The 21,439-nt window shown below is 40.2% G+C and overlaps 1 protein-coding gene across 2 annotated transcripts; it reads right to left on the bottom strand.

Annotated features, from left to right (window-relative positions):
* Nucleotides 1–349: 349 nt before the first annotated feature.
* Nucleotides 350–20,919, bottom strand: LOC137407396 (short coiled-coil protein B-like). 2 transcript variants are annotated; one of them, XM_068094041.1, is made up of 4 exons: nt 20,815–20,919; nt 2,160–2,207; nt 1,086–1,166; nt 350–744 (listed from the first exon to the last, which is right to left on the bottom strand). In XM_068094041.1, exons 2-4 carry the CDS (start codon nt 2,176–2,178, stop codon nt 617–619), a joined length of 228 nt encoding a protein of 75 aa, XP_067950142.1. In that variant the 5' UTR covers nt 2,179–2,207; nt 20,815–20,919; the 3' UTR covers nt 350–616. The 2 variants fall into 2 exon arrangements, with proteins under 2 accessions (XP_067950142.1, XP_067950141.1); XM_068094040.1 differs by having other exon boundaries at nt 20,757–20,835.
* Between the last annotated feature and the right edge of the window lie 520 nt (nt 20,920–21,439).

Here is a 21,439-nt window from a genome sequence, read left to right as displayed (position 1 = left end):
CTGTCACACTGTCTCGTTTAACTACTGCTGAAAGGACAAACCTGTCACACTGTCTTGTTTTACTACTGCTGTAAGGACAAACCTGTCACATTGTGACTTAGTAACACTCTCATGCTGCAGCTAGAATCTTGCGGCACTTTTGCTCATTTTATACCAGTGCAATGCTTTGGACCAAGCAATGGTGATATGGCTTTATTTCTCATTCTCTCCACACTATATTCCTAGTTTATGGGCATCAGCTGTGCAACCTATTTGGAAGTGTTAATGCAGACAAAGAAATGAAGCATTTCAGATACCTGAGCATACTGGTAGCATACTGGTAGCACACATCTGTATTACTCACCCTACATGTCATTTAACGAACTGTATTATACGATATATCTACAACATCAAATCATAAATCAAGTTACACTGGATGCTGATGATCGACTAGAAAGCAATAAAAAAGCACAACAGCGACTTGATAATACATCAAAATACAGCATTGTAAACATGACAAGAAAATTGTAAATAAAAATTGGACAATGGCTGATTTCTTTAGAAAAAAATAATTAAAAATACTTTTGTAAAAGAGGAAAGGTAGAAGGCTGACTGATTGCAAGTACTAATTGAACAGTTAGTTGTCTGTGGACTGAAACATTGTGCTTGCAGTCATCAGGCTCTCAATGTATTGGCCTAGCACTTGATTCTCCGCTTTTAGTTTGAGATTCTCCTCCTTGACTGTATCTACCTTACTTGAAAATTCTGTATGACAGAGTAAAATTATAAATCATTATGTAAAACCTCTATTTGAATGCCATGGTACTATATTTTCAACCATTCTATAAGTTGGCATTCAAATATAGGTTTTGTGACAAATGCAAATGTTGCAACCGCTAAACTGCAAAACTAGCATGGCTGTCAGCAAAAAGCAAACGTTTTAGGTTGAAAATGCGGTATCACCTTATGCCATGTTTCTCTCAACATTACATTACATGGAGCTAACTCAACCAGACAGTTTTTACTACTAACTTTGGCAAAACTTTGGTAAACTTCATGTATATGGCATTATTTAGAATCACTTTATGAACAAAGTTATGACATACCATCTAAGGTGTTCTGCAAATCCAAAATCTGGCCGATGAGATGCTTCTTTTCTTCTTGAACTTCCTGTGCCATCTCAGGATCTAAGGCAAAAAATTGTAATAATTAAAAGCTGCCATGGCCTCATCAACGTGATTGAAACAACCTTGCTAAGTCAAGAATCATTAAACCAAAACTCTAGACTCATTGCCAGTTGACAGAACTACGCAATCTTCACACTCAATTTAAATTTAATATTTCAGTTTGTGTTAGTTGCTAGTTGTAGTGCTACTAAAAGGTCTTGTCTGAAAGGAAGTCCATTGGCTGACTTAAACTCGGATGAAGAAATGTTAGTAAGCAATAAAATAAGTTCGTCGTAGGGCCGCAGAGGTGGTTGGCTGTCATACATGTACACTGCGTTGTTAGATGCTTTATGATATGTGGTTGGGACTATGAACCCCGCAGTCGGGACTACGGACACGCAGTCGGGACTACTACGGACTCGCAGTCGGGACTACGGACACGCAGTCGGGACTACGGACACGCAGTCGGGACTACGGACACGCAGTCGGGACTACGGACACGCAGTCGGGACTACGGACACGCAGTCGGGACTACTACGGGCTCGCAGTCGGGACCACGGACTCGCAGTCGGGACTACGGACACGCAGTCGGGACTACTACGGGCTCGCAGTCGGGACTACGGACTCGCAGTCGGTACTACGGACTCGCAGTCGGGACTACGGACACGCAGTCGGGATTACGGACTCGCAGTCGGGACTACTACGGGCTCGCAGTCGGCACTATAAACTCGCAGTCGGTACTACGGAATTGAGCTGATTTTAGAATTAAATCAAACTTGATAACCTCGCGGATTACAATTGTTAAATGGTGCAGCAAATGCATGTTGCAGCCTAAAGCTCAATCAAGTACAGTGTAGATGACCCAAAACAACCAGCAGGTCAGACCTATTGCATTGCTCATCAAACTCAACTTTTCCTTACAAAACGCTTCAAACTAATTGAGAATGATTCTAGTACAAAGATGTGCACAAGGCACTCGGCAGCCTAAAAGCATGAATTGTATTTAGTACTCACCCAAATCTTCGTCAGACATAGCCTTCAACCTTACAAAATAGCAGAATTCTACAAGATAAACAGGAAAATTGTCAAAGCATCATTAGTTTGCTGCGAACTGGATGGCAGACTGGCAATACTTATCTAGAGGAAAGGTAAAGATAGAAAAGGCCAAAAGAAGGCCAGTAGAAGGAAAGAAACGGATCGGTAAAAATCTAGGCTGCCAAAATGTGTGCAGGTGTATTTAAAGGTAAAGCTTATAAAGGATAAAACTTGTCAAAAATAAAACTGCATGTATAAATCGTTGAAGGAAAACTGATCATCAATGAAGATATTTAGCATAATCTCAATCTGTATATATACATATTTTTTAAAGTTTGTCCTACATGTATGTAGCTATACTATGTAGCTTTACTATGTAGCTATACTATGTAGCTATACTATGTAACTATAGCTGTACCAGCTGTAGCTATTAAAATCATGAAATTAAAATCCCACATTCTAACGGATTTGAACTCACGACGAATGCATTCGCAAGTTTCTTATCGAAGCGCGCTACCATTGAGCTACAGCGAGATATTGACCAAGACTTTATCATATATCATAGAGCCTATGCACTCGCTAATTATTTTAGCACTGCCCCCACGCGTTACGATGTCCCTGTTAGGAAATATTTTTCGCAAGGTTCAATTACCATATCTGGGGTCAAGGCCAATTCTTCTAACACAATGAATTATATTATCTCCGTAGAAATTTCTCTCTCCGTAAGAACATTCTCTCTCCGTTCAATCAGACAAGGACAGTACGATATCTCATTTTTACATTTGTACCAGTATTGAGAGGTACCAGTATCGTCATATTCAAAGTTTTGATGGATAGCTACACACACACACACTTCTATGCACAAATAGTTATTATTAATTCAACATATTCAGGATTTTGTTTTCTGTTTGTATTATTTGTATCATTCCTGAATCCTCTTATTGTAATCGTAGCAAAACCAACTTAATTAAGCTATTATTTCCTATATATTTCACATTCATATCTAAACCTTATAATGTTTTATAGTTACTTTATTTTGTTTAATTTATTTGACCTGCATAAAACATTTTCCCTCATGATATGAAGTTTGAAAGTTAGTTGTTTGACAAAGTTTGAAAACTATCAATTGTTTTTATTTTCTCTTAATGGATTTCAACAACACAAAACGCTTTTCTCATGATATGTAGTTTGAAAGTTAGAGTGGCAAATGTTGTTACATGTTTAATACAAATCAATTTTCCATGCAGACTTTTTTATTCCTCCGGCAATATATATATATATATATAGATATATATTGCCGGGAAAATGCTATATATCTATATATATATATCTATATCGATATATATATCTATATATCTACCTCTAGCGATACTCAAATTCAACTTCCTGATAGTATGAATGAACTGGATGAGGATGTGAGACCGTGTTGGTGTGTACAACATCCATTTACAGAAATTGATGGTATGGTATTCAAAGATCAACAAATTGTTGCACCTAGAGCTTTGTGGAAACACATGTTGCAGATGATACACCAGCCTCACCTTAGTCAGACATTATGCATCAAGAGAGCCAAGGATTTTGTATACTGGCCAGGGATGTCAGCAAAAATTATAGATAGCGTACAGTCATGTGATAAATGTAGCCAGCATCAGTGAAATCAACAAAAGAAACACTACAGCCTGTGAAAACGCCAAAATTGTTGTGGGAAACTGTAGGAATGGACTTATTTCAACTCGAAAATCAACATTTTCTCATAGTTGCGAACTATTACAGTGGATATAATGATTGCTCGAAGCTGAACAATACAACTAGTTTGACTGTAATAGCTCATGTCAAGTCAATCTTTGCCAGACACGGGATACCTCTCAAAGTGGTCAGTGGCAACGGGTCTCCGTTCTGTAACAGCATGTTGAACATCGCACCTCAAGTCCCCATTATGCTCAATCGAGTGGGCTGGCAGAACATGCAGTGGGGATCCTCAAGGGTCTGCTAGCCAAGTCAGATGACCTTTATCTGGCATTGATTAATTGTCGAAACACATTTAGAGGAGACGGAATACAATCACCAGCGATGAAACTGCTTGTTAGAAGAACAAGAACACTTCTCCCTTCCACAAAGGTAGCAATGAAGCCAAGTCAGCATCAACCTGGCACATATGTTGGTCTCCAAGCAGCAAAGAAAAGACGGAAAGAATTCTATGATAACGCTGCTAAAGACCTGACATCTTTAAGACCTGGACACCATGTAAGGATACGAGACACTGTGCTAGCAATTTGTGGCTACCAACAATGGTTCTAAAGAGAACTGGGAGAAGTTATGTGGTGAAAGATGTGGTTTCAGACACTAGATACCGAAGAAACCGTAGACAGATTAGAAAGGACTAGAGGAGCAGAACTGATATACCTATAAATATGAACTAGAAGAGTCTCAGCCAAGCACAGCACAAGGAAATGGTGGAAATATCAGACATAACAGTGACATTGTACCCACTTGTTCAAATCCAAACACTGATGTCACCCCAGCTCGGAGAGTCCGGCGGATTAGAACCTGTCCATCATGGTTCAATAATTATGTTATGTATTGATTTAGTATACACCAGTGATTGACTTTTCATGTTGTGATAGCTGATGCTAAGTGTAGTGCTTCAGCCAGAATGTGTTTTCGTTCTTTTATTGAAAAAGAAGTTGTTGAAGTTGTCTACACTATGTACTCTGGTTTTGGTTAGTTAACGTTTGTAAATACATATATTTTCTGTTTCCGGTTTTGGCATGTGGTCGATCGGTTGTAAATCTAAATAAAAGTTTACTCAATGATCGCGCTCATATATTGCCTTTTAAAGGTTTACTTGCAAAAATAATTCACATTATAGTTATTTAGTATCAAAGATTCACCTTGTCTCACACCATGTTCTGTTGTGTTGTAGGTGCAAAATATGTGTGTGTGTGCGTGCGTGTGTGTAAAAAATATACACAGATTTAGGTTATAATAATAAAGAGCAGAAAACATATAGTCTGTGACATATGTGATTACAAGTTATTGAAAGCCCAAAAATGAACAATTAATTGCCACCATCACGAAACCGCATTAGATCGGAATCAGTTTATTTCTCTGACTACGTCAGAGAAATAAACTGATTCCGATGTTGACACGTGATGTTCTCACGCGAATTGAAAGGCCAATGAAAGGCTCAATATATAAAACTTATCGCAGCACTAGTTTATGACAAACATTTTGGGTTTAACCAAAGACCCCTTATCAAATACAGATGCTCGCTACTTGACAGTTTTTTTTCCGGCTTGGTCCAATCGTCTAGTCGTAATCTGATCATGAGACCCATACTTCCTGCCAAACAGCGCGAATAATTCCTGCAGCATTTTCGATTATCGCAAGTGACCAACAGGCACTTCATGTTTATCAAAAAATGATATGTACTTTGAGCTAAGGTTAAAAAATTAAACAAATTTTCTCGGTAGGATATATAAGATATGACTGCTAAAAGTGACAGCATTACAATGATGATAGAATAGGCGCGTAAGAACAACAGACATGGTTTTATTGAATGCGTGAAGTATAATTGCGAAAATATTTCGACGAATGAGGTTGCATAAAAGTGGAAACAGAAGCCATCTCGTTCATCTATGTCCCATTTTGGAAAGAGATTCTAACCTACAGCGGTTTTGTGATGGCGACGATTAACTGTTCGTTTTTTTAGCTTTTAAGAGCTTGTAATCACATTTCCACATATTTTGCACTTACAACACAGCAGGGTAAAACATGGTGAACCTTTTGATACTAAATAACTGTAATGTGAATTTTGTTGCAAGTAAACCTTGAAATACATACTCCACAACAATGTTCAAGACACTTTATAATACTAATGAAAACTTTTGAAACGGCTTTACTCTTAAGTTTAACAGTCAATCCATCACTTGTAGACATGAGACAAAATTGTTAGGATTTGTTTTGACAGATCGGCTCTCTTGGAGTAATAATGTCGACACTATTTGCAGTAAGGTCACAAAGTCATAGACTGCTCCAGTTTTGCAGGCCATACATGAATTCAAAATTTGCTATTGCATTTTATCATCAGTTTATATTTTCCCATATTATTTATGGTATCCACATTTATTATAATCTAGCTTCAAGATATGTCACAAAGGATTTATTTTTGTTGCAAAAAAGAGCATTTCAACTCATTGCAAATCTACATGATATTCCTGCATATATTATTCCAACGGATTTTCTTTCCAAATCTTTGCATATTCCTACTCTGCCTATGCTACATGTTTATTTTACTTCAATTGAAGGTTTAAAGATTTTTCATGGTTTGTGTCTTCGTTTTTTACATGACAGTTACAGGTTCTCAACTAATTTCAACTTACGTGATAGGAACAAATTGCATAAAATCACTAACAATTATCTTGAAAATATCGTAACCAGCTGCTTTAACAATCCTCCATCTAATATCAGTTCTTTTAGCAGAGGAAGGCATTCTGAACACTATTTGTCAAACTATTTAGTCAATTTTCATGGTTGACTGTTGCTTTTTTATTTGTTTTTGTTTTACTATTGTTGTATGGCCTAATTTGACGAAAAATGCTATTTGTGAAATGAAATTATTGCCAATCAATTACTATATGTAAAAAAAATTGTTTCCTCACCCCGGTTAACCCGTCTGAGTGGTAGTAGTTTCTGCTCTAACTCGGGTCTCCTACCAGAGATCTGAGAGTTTGAGCACTTGCCTCAAGATCTTAGCATTTCCCTGTAGCACACTTTTCTGCAACTCACCTGAGTTGATTGCTGTTGGTATTTGGACAAGCCACATTTTATGCGCCGGTGTTATTGCGCCCAGTGTCCCAATGACTATTGGGATTACAGTTGTTCTTACATCCCAGCATTTTCCAATCTCGTCTCCAAGAGGAAGATATTTCTCTACCTTTTCTTTTTCTTTGCTGTCTACATTGTAGTCATTGGGTACTGCTATATCTATTATAGTACCTCTCTTGTTCTCCTTGTCCACCACTACTATATCTGGTTGGTTTGCTAGGACATGCTTGTCAGTCCGGATGTAGAAGTCCCAGAGGATCTTAGCGCGGTCATTTTCATTGACCTTACCAGGAGTTTCCCACCAGTGTTGTGGTTTATTAAGGCCATACTCGTCACATAGACTTCTATACACAACACCTGTGACATGGTTATGCTGCTTAGTGTATGCATTTCCTGCTAGCTGCTTGCATCCACTGATGATGTGTTGGATGGTCTCAGGTGCATCTTTGCACAGTCTGCATCTAGGATCGTCTCTAGTGTGATAGATTTTTGTTTGGAGTTGCCTTGTTGGGAGCACTTGCTCCTTGGCTGCCATGATTAGCAACTCTGTATTGGCCGTTAGGTTTCCTTCGTTCAGCCACATAAATGTCTGGTGAAGATCGCCAACCTTAAATATTTGTCGGTGGTAAGCACCATGAAGAGGTTTCGTGTGCCAGTCAATTTCCTCATCATCAGCGAGAAGGTCAATTTTAAGAGCAGCCGATTGAAATTTAAGCTAGCAACTTATCTGAAGTGACCATAGAAACTGCATAGACTTTGATGCTTTGCTCTTCCTCCTTCACTGTCTGCTGTACACTCTTGAGTCCCCTACCGCCGTCTTTCCTATCGAGATACAATTTAGTAGTATCAGATTTTGGGTGGAGTGCTCCATGCATAGTCAGCAGTTTACGAGTTGCTATATCTGTGTCATTGATGGCTTCCTCAGTCCACTTTATCATACCTGCTGGATATCTTATTACTGGCAATGCGTATGTATTTCTTGCCATGACTTGGTTCTTGGCATTGAGCTGGCTCCGTAGGACCTGCCGAAGGCATTTCTTGTATTCAGTAATGGCTTTGTGACGTATCTCGGCTTCGTGGTTGATGTTGCTTTGCATAATCCCCAAGTACTTGTACCCTTTTTCTATATATTTGATGGTACCATTTGGCATTCTTAGGCCATCTGGGAGCATAAAATGTTTTTTCTTAAGAATTAGCCTTCCACATTTCTCAATACCGAAGGTCATTCCGATGTCCTTGCTGTATACCTGAGTGTATTGATGAATCAAGGTCCCTTTCTTTGTTAGCGTACAGCTTGATGTCATCCATGTAGAAGAGGTGGTTTATATTGGTGCCACTCTTAAACTGGTACCCATAGTGAGTCTTCTCCAGCATATTGCTTAGAGGGTTTAGGCATATGCAGAAGAGCAGCGATGATAAGGACCTTGATAGATGCCTCGCTTAATTTTGACACTCGCCAGCATTTTGCCATTAGCCTCAGTTCCGTCTTCCATTTCGTCATTGACATCTTGATGAATGCCACAAAAGCAGGGTGAACAATGTACATGCTGAGTTCTCAAGTATCCAACTATGCGGAATTGAGTCATAGGCCTTTTAGTAGTCGATCCAAGCCATGGCAAGATTGGTATGCCTTCTCCTGCTGTCTTGACAGACCGTCCGATCCACCAGTAACTGATGTTTGGCTCCTCAGGTGTTGCGCCCAACTCCTTTCTGAGCACTGGTCATATAGTGACTCATGTGCTCTTCCAGGAATGGAAGAGCACATGAGTCGCATATATATATATATATATATATATATATATATATATATATATATATATATATATATATAAAGGGAATTTGTTTAAATTCAGCAAAATTGCCCCAACTTTCACAGAAATGAGCCAGCAAGCGTAGACAGTGTCTTGTATAGAAGCGATAATGTTTGTATTATGAGTTAAAACTGTAGTAACGATAATAACAATATTATGGGTATAACCGTAGTGATGCAGTAAGAATATGATTCGTAGTTGATAATGTCGGTGAAAGCTGCGTGATCAAAATCTAAAGTTATTCAAGAAAAAGCGCTTTTTTCTTATATCCGGTCTTGAGCTTTTCAGTCCGGGTGGATAAAATGTAGATTAATACGAGAGGATACCATGTGTTAAATATGAGAGTAATGCGTAAATAAATTGCCATCGCCAGATTAAAAACAATTATAAAAGGTACTTACGGCTATACTATTACAATAAAAAAATAAGCAAATGATGTTAATTGATAGTCTAGGTCAAACGGTCTTCATTTATATAATTTCACTTCATCGCCCCCTCCTTAAAGTGTAGTCCGTCCTCGGACTCCGGGAAGATAACTTATCGCATGGGTCACGTAGTCTCTCCATCTCTCGGGTACTCGTCGCTCCCGCTCTGAGCGCCTTGGGCAAGGAAGAACCGCTACTTCCGACTCACCCTCCTCATCACTAGCAGACTGATATGTCCCTTTTTCGGACCCCGTTTCTAACGCTGGGATTTCTTCGTCTTGGACCGGCGGGGGCGTTCCTGACGGTGGGTCTATGATCTCCTGGTCTTCCTGGACCGCTGTGTCGGGTTGTTCTGTCTCGGCTGGGCCTGTGGCAGAAATCGGAAAAATTTCATCCATGGTTATCTCCTCGTACTCAGCTGGAGTTGGATCTGATGGTGTTGTCATTGTGGTTGTCTCGGTAGCGACGGATGTAGTTTCGAGATACAATTTGATCCGTCCTTCGTGTTGGACTGTACGTTTGCCGTGTCGTTCCATCTCGTATACCTGATACGGAAGACTCTTGGTAATTTTGTATGGCCCGATATACTTCGGCTGGAGTTAAGCCCCCTTTCCTTTTCCCTTGTAGAAAGATTTCAACCATACTTGGTCTCCAACTGTAAATAGAGGTGGGACATCCACTTCTCCCCGGGGTCGATACTGTTGGTCTCTCAGGGGTTGTCCAGCTTGTTGCAATCGCTCCTGTAACTTGACAGCATATTCCTGCTCTGTAAATTCTGGTGCCTCTACTGGATGGTGAATATCCGGGGGTAACCGAGTTTCCCTTCTCATCATCAGGTAATTGGCGGATTCGCCGGTTACGCGGTGGGGGGTGGCCCGAACAGTCCTCATTATCTGCGGTAACAGTCTGTCCCACTTATCCACCTCTTGCCCTGCTAGTAGGGCTCGCAGCGAGTTGCCCACCGTTCTGTTGAGACGTTCAACCACAGAGTTGCCTTGTGGTCGGTACGGAGATGTTTGCGTCTTGTCGCATCCCCAGATTTCGCAGCATGCTTGGAAGAGCTCCGACTGGAACTGAGCTCCCTGGTCGGAATGGATGACTTCTGGAATGCTAAAATATGCGAATACTCGCTCATCCAAAATCCTTGCGATGGTGGTTGCCTTCCCGTCTGGTATCGGTATGGCATCGCTCCAACGGGTGAATTGGTCCGTGAGTACGAGTATAAGATTATTTCCAGCTGTGGTAGGGGGAAGTGGACCGCACAGATCAATTGCCACAATCTGCCAAGGCAGGCCGGCATACAGATGATTCTCAGCTCGGCTGCGGCGGTGATCGGTGCCCTTGGCTCGCTGACGAGCCATACACGTTCTGACCAGTCTCTTCACTTGACTCGTCAGGCCAGGCCAAAACCAATTTCGTCTCAGCGCAGCTATGACTTTGTTTGCCCCAAAGTGAGCCTCCTGATGAGTCTTTTCGATCAAAGACCTCCTTTGCGCACGAGGGCAGATTGCCCGTCGTTTTCCTTCAAGTCCCGTGATCTGAAGCTCCTCTTGTTCTGTCAGAAACAGGTGGCTCCGGATTTTCCACAGCTGTGCTGTTTCAGCGCTCACCACTCGAAAGTCGATGCTGGTCTGTCCCAATATGGCCTGGATGATGGGCCGTAAGTTGGGGTCATCTTTCTGTTGCTGACTCAAGTGTGAACTCTTTGAGGATTGCACTTCCCGGGCTCGGGGGAGAGCTGTTTTTCGGAGTGGTGCGCACTACATCGCTCTATCGACGTGGTAAAGGCGACGTCGTGTTCAGCTCTTCTGGATTCTTCCAAGTTTCTTGATCGCTGGCTATCACTTGGCAGCGTTCCATAGGCACAGGGGCAACGAACCGGGGAGGTCGTGAGACTTCGACATTGCTCTCTTGCGGTGTAGGGGCCCAACGGTTGTTGGGCTGGGGTACCATGCTACCTCGGGTTTGTGACACGACCCGAGGGTCTGCCACCCAACCTGGGTGCAAGTTCGTACTGTGATAAGGTGGTCTCTGTTTTGTCGAAGGGGGTAGAGGCCACCGGTTGGTGGGTGCAAGGTTTGTATCCTCTGGTGGCCGAAGAACCCGCGAAGGTTCGGCATGACTCTCCAGAGATACGTTCGAAGGGAGCAAGGGCGGTGTATATACCGCGGGGTGAGTTGGGAACCAAAGATCCTTGGTCCGGCATACCATGCCTTCCGGAAGCAGAGGAACCTGGGGCGGTCCTGCGTGGCTCACTGGTGGCAAGTCCGTACGATTCACTCAGGGTGCGATCTCCGACAATTGCTCGTGGTCCTGAAGGTGCTTGTTAGGTATATCGTGTTGGGTCATGCGGTTGCATTGCCTGCAATCTTTGCACACCTGGCGACTCAGCCCATCCACATTATTATGCTTCCTGCCTTTACGATGTTCTATCGTGAAGTTGTATGGTGCCAGTGTCTCCATCCATCGCGCGAGTTGGCCATGAGGATGGGTGGTACGCAGTAGCCACGTTAGTGAGGCATGATCGGTGCGCACAACGAATCGCTGGCCATACAGTTGGGGCTTGAAGTGTCCTACTGCCTTGACTATAGCAAGTAACTCCTGGCGAGTTACACAATAATTACGTTCTTCCGCCGACATCATCTTGGAATAATACGCAATGACACGCTCTTGCCCGTCTTGCACTTGTGACAGTATGCCACCTAGTCCCACGGCGCTGGCATCGGTGTCCAGGATAAAAGGTAGGTTGAAGTCTGGATACGCTAGAATCGGTGCAGAGACCAGACGTTGCCGTAGCGTGCTGAACGCCTCCTGGCAAGCGCCTGTCCATTTGAATATCGCATTCTTCGAGCTCATCTGGTTGAGTGGTCTGGCGATCTCAGAATATTCGTGTATGAAGCGACGGTAGTAATTACACGTCCCGAGGAACGATCTTAGGTCTCGTTTGTGTTGGGGTGGAGGCCAGTTCTTACTAGCCTCTACCTTGTCTTCGTCCGTTTCTACACCAGCCTGACTGACAATGTGGCCTAGATATTTGACTCTATCTGCAAATAAGGCACATTTACTTGGCTTAAGTTTCAGATTCGCGGCCCACAGTCTGGAGTAAACTTCTTCTAGTCGTTGGATATGAGTATCCACATCTGGTGCAAACACGATGATGTCATCGAGATAGATCAAGACAGTCTGCCAATGTAGTCCTCGTAGTACTGTCTCCATGAAACGTTCAAACGTAGAGGGAGCCGAGGTGAGGCCAAATGGTAAGACTTCCCATTCGTATAGACCAGATCTCGTCACAAAAGCTGCCTTCTCCTTGGCATCCGCATCCAGCTCGACTTGCCAGTATCCACTGGTCAGATTTAAGATGCTGAATACCTGGCTATGCCTCAGCGTGTCGAGGCTATCATCAATCCTCGGTAGTGGATACGCGTCCTTTGACGTCACGGCATTCAGCTTCCGGTAATCAACGCAGAAGCGCCAGCTGCCATCCTTCTTTTGGACTAAGACTACAGGAGAACTCCACGCCCCTTTTCCCTCTGAGATTAGCCCCCTGTTGTTGCAGTTCGGCCACTTGCTTTTCAATCTCGGCCTCCTGTGCCGGTCCATGCCTATAAGGTCGCTGTTTTACTGGCTGAGCTCCTTTCGCTAACGGAATCCGGTGGCGTGTGAGACCTGTCCTCCCCAAATCAAACTATCCTACGCTAAACACATCCTGGTTTTGCGTCAGCATTTGTTTCGCTTTGGCATGGTCTTTTCCTTGTAACCCGCTCTGGTCGAGTAACGTTTCTAACACCTCGGGTAGCTGTGTGGAAGGTGGCATTGGTGCTGTTGGCTTTAAGGCTTGCCTCGCCTGGCTACAAGTCGCGATATTTTTTCCTGGCGGTAACTCGATGGTATTCGCCGAAATATTGCACACTCTAATCCATAGTTTTCCCTGCTGTGGGTGGTGCACTGACGAGGCCACTCGTATATCAGTGTCTGGTGTTTTTCCTTCGATTAGGGCTAACTGTCCATTCCAATTCTGGTTAAGTCGGCCTGGGATGAGTATTTCCGAAAATGGAGGGATCTCTGTAGCTTCTACTGTTTGCACTCCCACTTGTAGTGGCCCGCCATATTGGTCACAGCATTTGATAACCTCGTCGTATAGATGTAGTTGCGCTTTTCTGAAATCTATGCGGCACCCTTTTTCTGTGAAAAAGTCTAAGCCAAGCAACACGTTTTCCTGTAGGTTAGCGATTAGAAATTTGTGTTCAAATTTTTGTTGCCCAAGCTGTATTGTAATCGTTGTTAGCCCCTCTAGGGGTAGCTTACTGCCATCCGCTAGTATTCCTTGATAGTGTACGGGTTCAATAGGCTTATCGTGTTTTTGCCGTATGCGATTAAATAGGCTAGTTGGCAGTATCGACTTTGAGCAGCCGCTATCTAGTAAGAAGGTGGCTTCTGCTGTTCCCGCCCAACCGGTGATGTAGTAGGCGGCCGTGTTATCGGTATGCGTGGCTTGTTGAATGCCCAGGTGTATAGATTTCTGTCCAGGATAACCTGGGTGTTTTAACCCTGAACATAATCTTTTCCCGCCGAGTACTCTCTCTTCCCTTGAGTTGCTAGGGGAGGTAGACTGCACTGTCTTGCCAAGTGCCCCTCTCTGTGGCACCTCCAGCATCTCCTTGTTTCTCTGCGAGGTTCCTTTCGTCTCTCTGGTAGTTGTGTCACTTGATTGACTAACGCCGTCACTTTTTGTAGTGCCTCTTGTGTTTGTAGTTGTGTTTTAAGTAGGCTTTCGTACATGGCCTTTGGTATGGCTGACTCCTCTTTCTTCACTTCTTCAGTTGCTATATCTATGTGTAGCACTCCGGGGCTACTATTGTCGAATGCCTTGAGCTTGTTTTGGATTTCTTTCAAGTTCTTGGGTGGGTCCAAGGTCATGGCCCATGTGGCCGGGTGGTTAGTTGGTAATACTCCCAAAATTTCCTTGATAGCTATATCTTCCCTATCTTTGTCGCTTAGCGTGGGGTGTGCTATCCTTATGACCTTCTGGAGCTGGCTGGTGAATGTGTATATGTCTTCCCCTGGCCTATACTTTATCCTTTTTAGTAGTTGATGAGCCTGTTTGTCTTTTATTCCATATTTTTCCAAAAGTTGGCTTTTTCTTTCCTCGTAGTTTGTGGCTGGTAGGCCTTTTGCGGCGTCTCCTTTCAATGCTTGTTTAAAACGCAAGTTAGTTTCTTCTTCGCTCCATTTGTTGTGTTGAGCTATCTCCTCGAAACTTTCTACGAACTCCTCTATATCTGTTGCTCCATCGTACGTTGGTGCTTGTATTTGTTGCCCTTTTGGTTGGGCATTTTTCTCCGCTTGTTGTTTCAAGTACTTGAGTAATTCCTTATTCTCCTCTCCTTCTGCCATTTTCGGTGTGTGTCCGTGATAGCGTTATCCCACGAGGCTGCCACCAATAAAGGGAATTTGTTTAATTTCAGCGAAATTGCCCCAACCTTCACAGAAATGAGCCAGCAAGCGTAGACAGTGTCTTGTATAGAAGCGATAATGTTTGTATTATGAGTAAAAACTGTAGTAACGATAATAACACTATTATGGGTATAACCGTAGTGATGCAGTAAGAATATGATTCGTAGTTGATAATGTCGGTGAAAGCTGCGTGATCAAAATCTAAAGTTATTCAAGAAAAAGCGCTTTTTTCTTATATCCGGTCTTGAGCTTTTCAGTCCGGGTGGATAAAATGTAGATTAATACGAGAGGATACCATGTGTTAAATATGAGAGTAATGCGTAAATAAATTGCCATTGCCAGATTAAAAACAATTATAAAAGGTACTTACGGCTATACTAATACAATAAAAAAAATAAGCAAATGATGTTAATTGATAGTCTAGGTCAAACGGTCTTCATCTATATAATTTCACTTCATATATATATATATATATATCCCTTTGAGTCCTTATGTCCCCTTACTATACAGTGTCATCAACATAAATCAATTATAGAAACTAAAAACTAGGTTTCCTATTCAAGGGAAAAATTGTGAGTTGTTCTCTCACAATTTTATATTTGCTACCTCCTTCAACTACAGAGAGAGCTACAACAAAAACAAAATGGCTGCTTCCTGTTCTGATCCATGTGCTTCAACTTCTTCAGGTAAATTTCAGCATTCAGGTAAATCTCTGAAGGTGACGTCTGCTGAGATCAAAACATTTTTTGGGATCAGCTTGGTAATCGGATGCATCGGCATGAAGCGCCTCAGGATGTATTGGGAGAAGAAAACTAAAGTGCCTATTGTAGCAAATGCGATGATTAGAAATCGTTTTTTTAAGATACGGAACAACTTGAAGGTTGTAGATAATGTGCTTATAAGTGAAGAAGCTAAAAAAGAGGACAGGTTGTGGAAAGTTACACCATCAGTGGAGCATATCAGAAAGATCTGCACAAAATTACCTCGAGAAGGTTTCTTAAGCAATGACGAGCAGATGATTTCATTCACAGGCAGATGTCCAGCATGGCAGTATGTTCCAAGGAAACCAAACCCCACGGCTTTAAAAAACTTTGTTTTGGCGGGTTCAAGTGGACTAGTTTATGATTTTGAAATTTATCAAGGAGAAGGAACATTTGCTAAACTCAGGTTAAATGATGGATCAGGAGGGCAAGGAGTAGGAGCGGTGCTTTTTTTAACAAATGATTTAGGGCCAGGCAAGCATGTGTTGTGTGACAGGTTTTTACAACAATTCCGCTGAATGAGCATTTAGCCAAGCGAAGTATCTCTCTTACTGGAATGATAAGCGCTAAATATGTGCCAGTGCAATTTTCTTTTGACAAGGTCATGAAATTAAAAGGAAGGGGTACAATGGAGCAGTTTGTTACGGTGAGTCTAGGGAATGAACCGATTAGCATCGTAAAAAGGTTTGACACAAAAGCATTTTAATGGCGTCTCCTTTGCATGGATTGCATCCTGTTGAAGATTGTAAAAGACAGTGTTAGCAAAAAAGCAACGGTATGTTTATCAAACACTCAATTTATTCAAATTCAAAATGCAAGTGAATCTCTAACACAAAATCATTGCATCAAGCATGATGTAATGAAAGCATTGCAATAGGCTTTTCATTCTACATAGGCATTAAGCAATACATTCTACATCCCCTCTTGATCTCAAGATCAACTGTTGTAAAACCATACAGCATAACATTTAATAGATCTCAGGATTAACTGACTTGTACAACCATTACAGCACAAAATTTGATAACCACTTAGGAAGACGTCTATCGCGAACTGGTCCGTTTTCAAAGTCACTATTTTGATCGAGATCAGAGTCAACAGGCTCTCGATTCAACTGAGCATTGTTATCAAGCAGGTCTGAAGTACTAAACTCAACTTCGACCTGATTAGACTCTCTAGTTGGCCTAGTTGATACATGTATACCATCTGCAATGTCGTCTTGATGAGCCAATCTAAGGTCAGACACATGCCTATTTGCGCCATCGACTTCAACCGAAGTGCTAGAATTTATCTTTGTCAATTTTCGGCATTTCCACTTATCAAAGCACCTAGCATTAACTGGCTCGACATAAACAGTGTCTCCAACTTTGTATGGGTTAAAGCTGCAGCCTCTATTGTCATTAAGCTATTGTGTATTTATGTCGATTTGGTAACCCCTGTAAGTCACTGCGATAGCTGTATAGTTCTTCCACAGGCACAATACCATTGGAGTTTGATGAATTGTTATACCAATATGCCATTTTTTCAGGTCCTTTACCAGTTCTCATGACTGTTCTTTTCAGAGTACGGTGATGTCTTTCAATTATTCCATTTCCAGTACGTTTATAGGCACAGCTGAGGATTTGCTCTACACTTCATTCCTGCAGAAACTCTTTCATTCTAGCGCTTGTTAAACATGGGCCATTATCACTCAGAAACTTCTGAGGAGGTCCACATTTTCGAAACACATTGTCCAACTGTTTGATTACTACGTCTGATGTTTCATTAGCCAGTTTGAACCAAAGAGAAAACCTGCTAGGTCCACAATCAATAATAGTCAGATAAGGTCGACCATTCACATGAGTAATATCTGATGCATGGCGCTCCCATTATTGTCACAGTTTTGCTGAAATAGCTTGTGGTATGTTTATCAAGAAACTCAGTTTATTCAAATTCAAAACGCAAGTGAATCTCTAACACAAAGCCATTGCATCAAACTTGACGTAATGTAAGCTTTGCAATAGGCTGTACATTCTACATAGGCATTAGGCAATACATTCTACAATTACTATACCCAGACCGGCGGTTGTTCAAAAATACAACTTATCGATGGGTGGTGTTGATCTTTGTGACCAAACCATTTCTTACCACAGAGTAACAGCAGGGTCAAAACGATGGCCCATTTGCGTGATAAATCACCTTTTAGACTTATCAGTTAATAACTGCTGGCCCATACAGAGACAATCCAACCATTCAAACAAACTCATGCAGTTATTTGACTATCGTTTCATTATGGGAAAACAAATAACAGCACCAGCAGCAAAAGAAGCTGATAGTGATTACACAACGGATGACAAGCTATAAACTGCCAGAAAGATAGTTCCACTTCCAATGGTGGACAATCTAGAAAAGGGAGAAAAACATTTGCCAGAAGCTGTGAAACTGAATAACAGTGCTCGTTGTAAACGACAAGGTTGCTCGAACCAATGATATACAGCCCCCCAGTATGGGGGGCTGTATATTATTGCTCGAACAAAACTAGCATACGCTGCACAAAATGCAATGTTTTTGTGCATTAATCCAAGCAGAAATTGCTGCATGTTATTTAATATAAGTACCTGCTAGTTTTGCTTATAGTTTTAAATTGTTGATTGCTGCTTTATGCTTAGTTTTTATGTTGCAGCTATAACGAGTGTTTTAGACCACTTATATAGTCACCGAGTTCCAGTGTCCTCTACAGGGGACAGTCAGTAGTGCTGCCGATAGAATAAATTTAAAAAAGAAAACTTGGTTTTATGTGTTATGTTGTCTAATTTTGTCATAAAAACATAATTGCAAGTTTAAAATATCTACTCAAAATCTATTGGGTCTCAAAGGGATATGTATAAATATCTTTTTTTCTGAGCGTTGTAACAACGATAAAGTTTTGCTGGTTTGAATATGGAACATTTCAGCAGTCAAAAATCAAAACCATACTGACTGATAGAATAATCCCACAAGCAAACAAGAGTGAAACGATCGATTGGGAGATTTATGACAAATGCACATGTGCACACAACTCCCGAAAAATTTTCCGTTAACGGCCGTCACCAAACCCTTGTTATGAAATCCTATCAACAAATTTACCCATTTTTCAGTAAAGTAGTTTAAGTATAATAATGATACAAAACGCATACAAACCTATTTAAATATGTTACCAAGCCTTTGAAAGGTTACCGTAAACTCCTTAAACTAACCCATCTGATCGGATTATATATAAATAGACAGATTAATTCTGCCAAAAATTGCCACAAAACGCTTGAACAGCTTGGTTTATTAATAGTTTCGACCGACCTACGAAACGCCAATAAAGCCGTGCGACAGATAGTAGGACTATTTAGCAGTGCGCAATTCAGCATGAGAAAAATGTGCTCATTTCACCAGTCTATAGCATTGTTTATTTGCCAAGAAGGTTTGTGTACTGTTTGAGGCGTAGACCGATTTACAGGTACGAAAATGTGGTACACATTTTATCAGCCTACGTTTTTGTCCAATTACTCTAGGTTTTTCAAATTATCTAGAACATCAGCCAGATTTCTTTACATCTTATCTACAAGGTAGGGCGTTACTACAAAACCCTTTTATGACAAGAATATTTCTTTATTTCACTCCAGTTTGCATAAAACTTCCAGACACATAAATGCCAAAGCTTGCTTTCTGTTACATATCGCTGTCAAAACCATTCTACATTCACAACACAACCAACTTTCAAACTGTATTTTACACATCAGCTTGCCATTTAACTTTTAATATTGCATTTCAAAGATATAATAAACATATTTCTTTATTGTTGGCATTGTTGTTGTTAGTTAAACTACGTACAGTAGGTTAGGTCTACAGCTTGAATTAATATTTATTTCATTATTGTAAAACATAAGTTTGAGATAGTTAAATATTTATTTTATTAATATTTATTTCTGTTACATATCGTTGTCAAAACCGTTCTGCATTCAACACAACCAACTTTCAAACTGTATATTACAATATATTTTACTTTTAACATTGCATTTCAGAGATATAATAAACATATTTCATTATTGCTGTTGTTAGTTAAATTACGTACAGTAGTTTAGGTCTACAGCTTGAATTAATATTTATTTTAACCAACAACCAACTTTCAAATTGTATATTACACGGCAGCTTGCCATTTTACTTTTAATATTGCATTTCAATATAATAAGAGATTTAATAAACATATTTCATTATTGCTGTTGTTAGTTAAATTATGTACAGTAGTTTAGGTCAACAGCTTGAATTACTATTTATTTTATTATTGTAAAACATAAGTTTGAGATAGTTAAATATTTATTTTATTAATATTTATTTCTGTTACATATCACTGTTAAAACCCTTCTCCATTCAACACAACCAACTTTCAAACTGTATATTGCAATATATTTTACTTTTAATATTGCATTTCAGAGATATAATAAACATATTTCATTATTGCTGTTGTTAGTTAAATTACGTACAGTAGTTTAGGTCTACAGCTTGAATTACTATTTATTTTATTATTGTAAAACATAAGTTTGAGATAGTTAAATATTTATTTTATTAATATTTATTTCTGTTACATATCGCAGTCAAAACCCTTCTACATTCAACACAACCAACTTTCAAACTGTATATTACAATATATTTTACTGTTAATATTGCATTTCAGAGATATAATAAACATATTTCATTATTGCTGTTGTTAGTTTACTTACTTACAGTAGTTTAGGTCTACAGCTTGAATTAATATTTTAACCAACAACCTACTTTCAAATTGTATATTACACGGCAGCTTGCCATTTTACTTTAATATTGCATTTCAATATAATAAGAGATATAATAAACATATTTCATTATTGCTGTTGTTAGTTAAATTACGTACATTAGTTTAGGTCTACAGCTTGAATTAATATTTATTTTATTATTGTAAATCATAAGTTTGAGATAGTTAAATATTTATTTTATTAATATTTATTTCTGTTACATATCGCTGTCAAAACCCTTCTACATTCAACACAACCAACTTTCAAACTGTATATTACAATATATTTTACTTTTAATATTGCGTTTCAGAGATATAATAAACATATTTCATTATTGATGTTGTTATTTAAATTACGTACAGTAGTTTAGGTCTACAGCTCTACAGTCTACAGGTCAAAGTCTCATTTACATTATACTCTGTCAATTCCTGCTGAGAACTACTTTTTCAACAACCAACAGTACCCTTTCTTTTTTCCATTATTACTTTGGTCGTGGGTTGTATGACAGTGGAATTTCTAGTACCTATACTTTCTGATCGAATCAAAATATGGTGCAACTCCATCTTCAATGAGTCTCCTACCTTGGAGTTTCCTGAGATTCTATCCGCAGTGATTCACGGTGACATATCGGAGACAGCCCTATGTTCCGCAAATCGCTACGGCTCAATCAGTAAATCTATATTTGCTGTCTAGACGTTGCGAGCGTAAAGTGACTGATGATTCGCCATTGCGCATTAGCTTTGCCGTTGTTTCTTACGCAAAGATATCGGGTAATAAACAAGTGGCCAAAGTTTATATATAAACAAGTTTATATAGGAATGCATGTAAGTTGTACAAGCGATTGTATAATAATTATTAAAAAACTAAAACCTGGTTTTTCTGATTATTTCATTTTGTAAATATAATCAAAAACCTCTATTGGCCTATATTACTCGCTGATTACCTATTAATGAAATCATCAGAGCGTACCTTTATCACCGAATGGACTACAGAGGTTACGCCTACAAGAGGATTCAGCTACAAGAGGTTTCGCCTACACTTCCTAGAGGTTACGTTTCCGGTTAAATTGAAGTGGACGAACGTGTTTTTGCGCGCTCTCTCTGCTGTGAATTCTTGTACTAGCATATAATTATTATATACTATTATTACCCTAGATATGTACTACTACTAGCTTATATTATTGTAGTTTATTTAGCGGGTCGGCCG

Source organism: Watersipora subatra, chromosome 10 (genome assembly GCF_963576615.1).
Source record: "Watersipora subatra chromosome 10, tzWatSuba1.1, whole genome shotgun sequence".
Classification (NCBI taxonomy): Eukaryota; Metazoa; Bryozoa; class Gymnolaemata; order Cheilostomatida; family Watersiporidae; genus Watersipora; species Watersipora subatra.
This window is presented reverse-complemented; position numbering and strand designations above follow the sequence as displayed.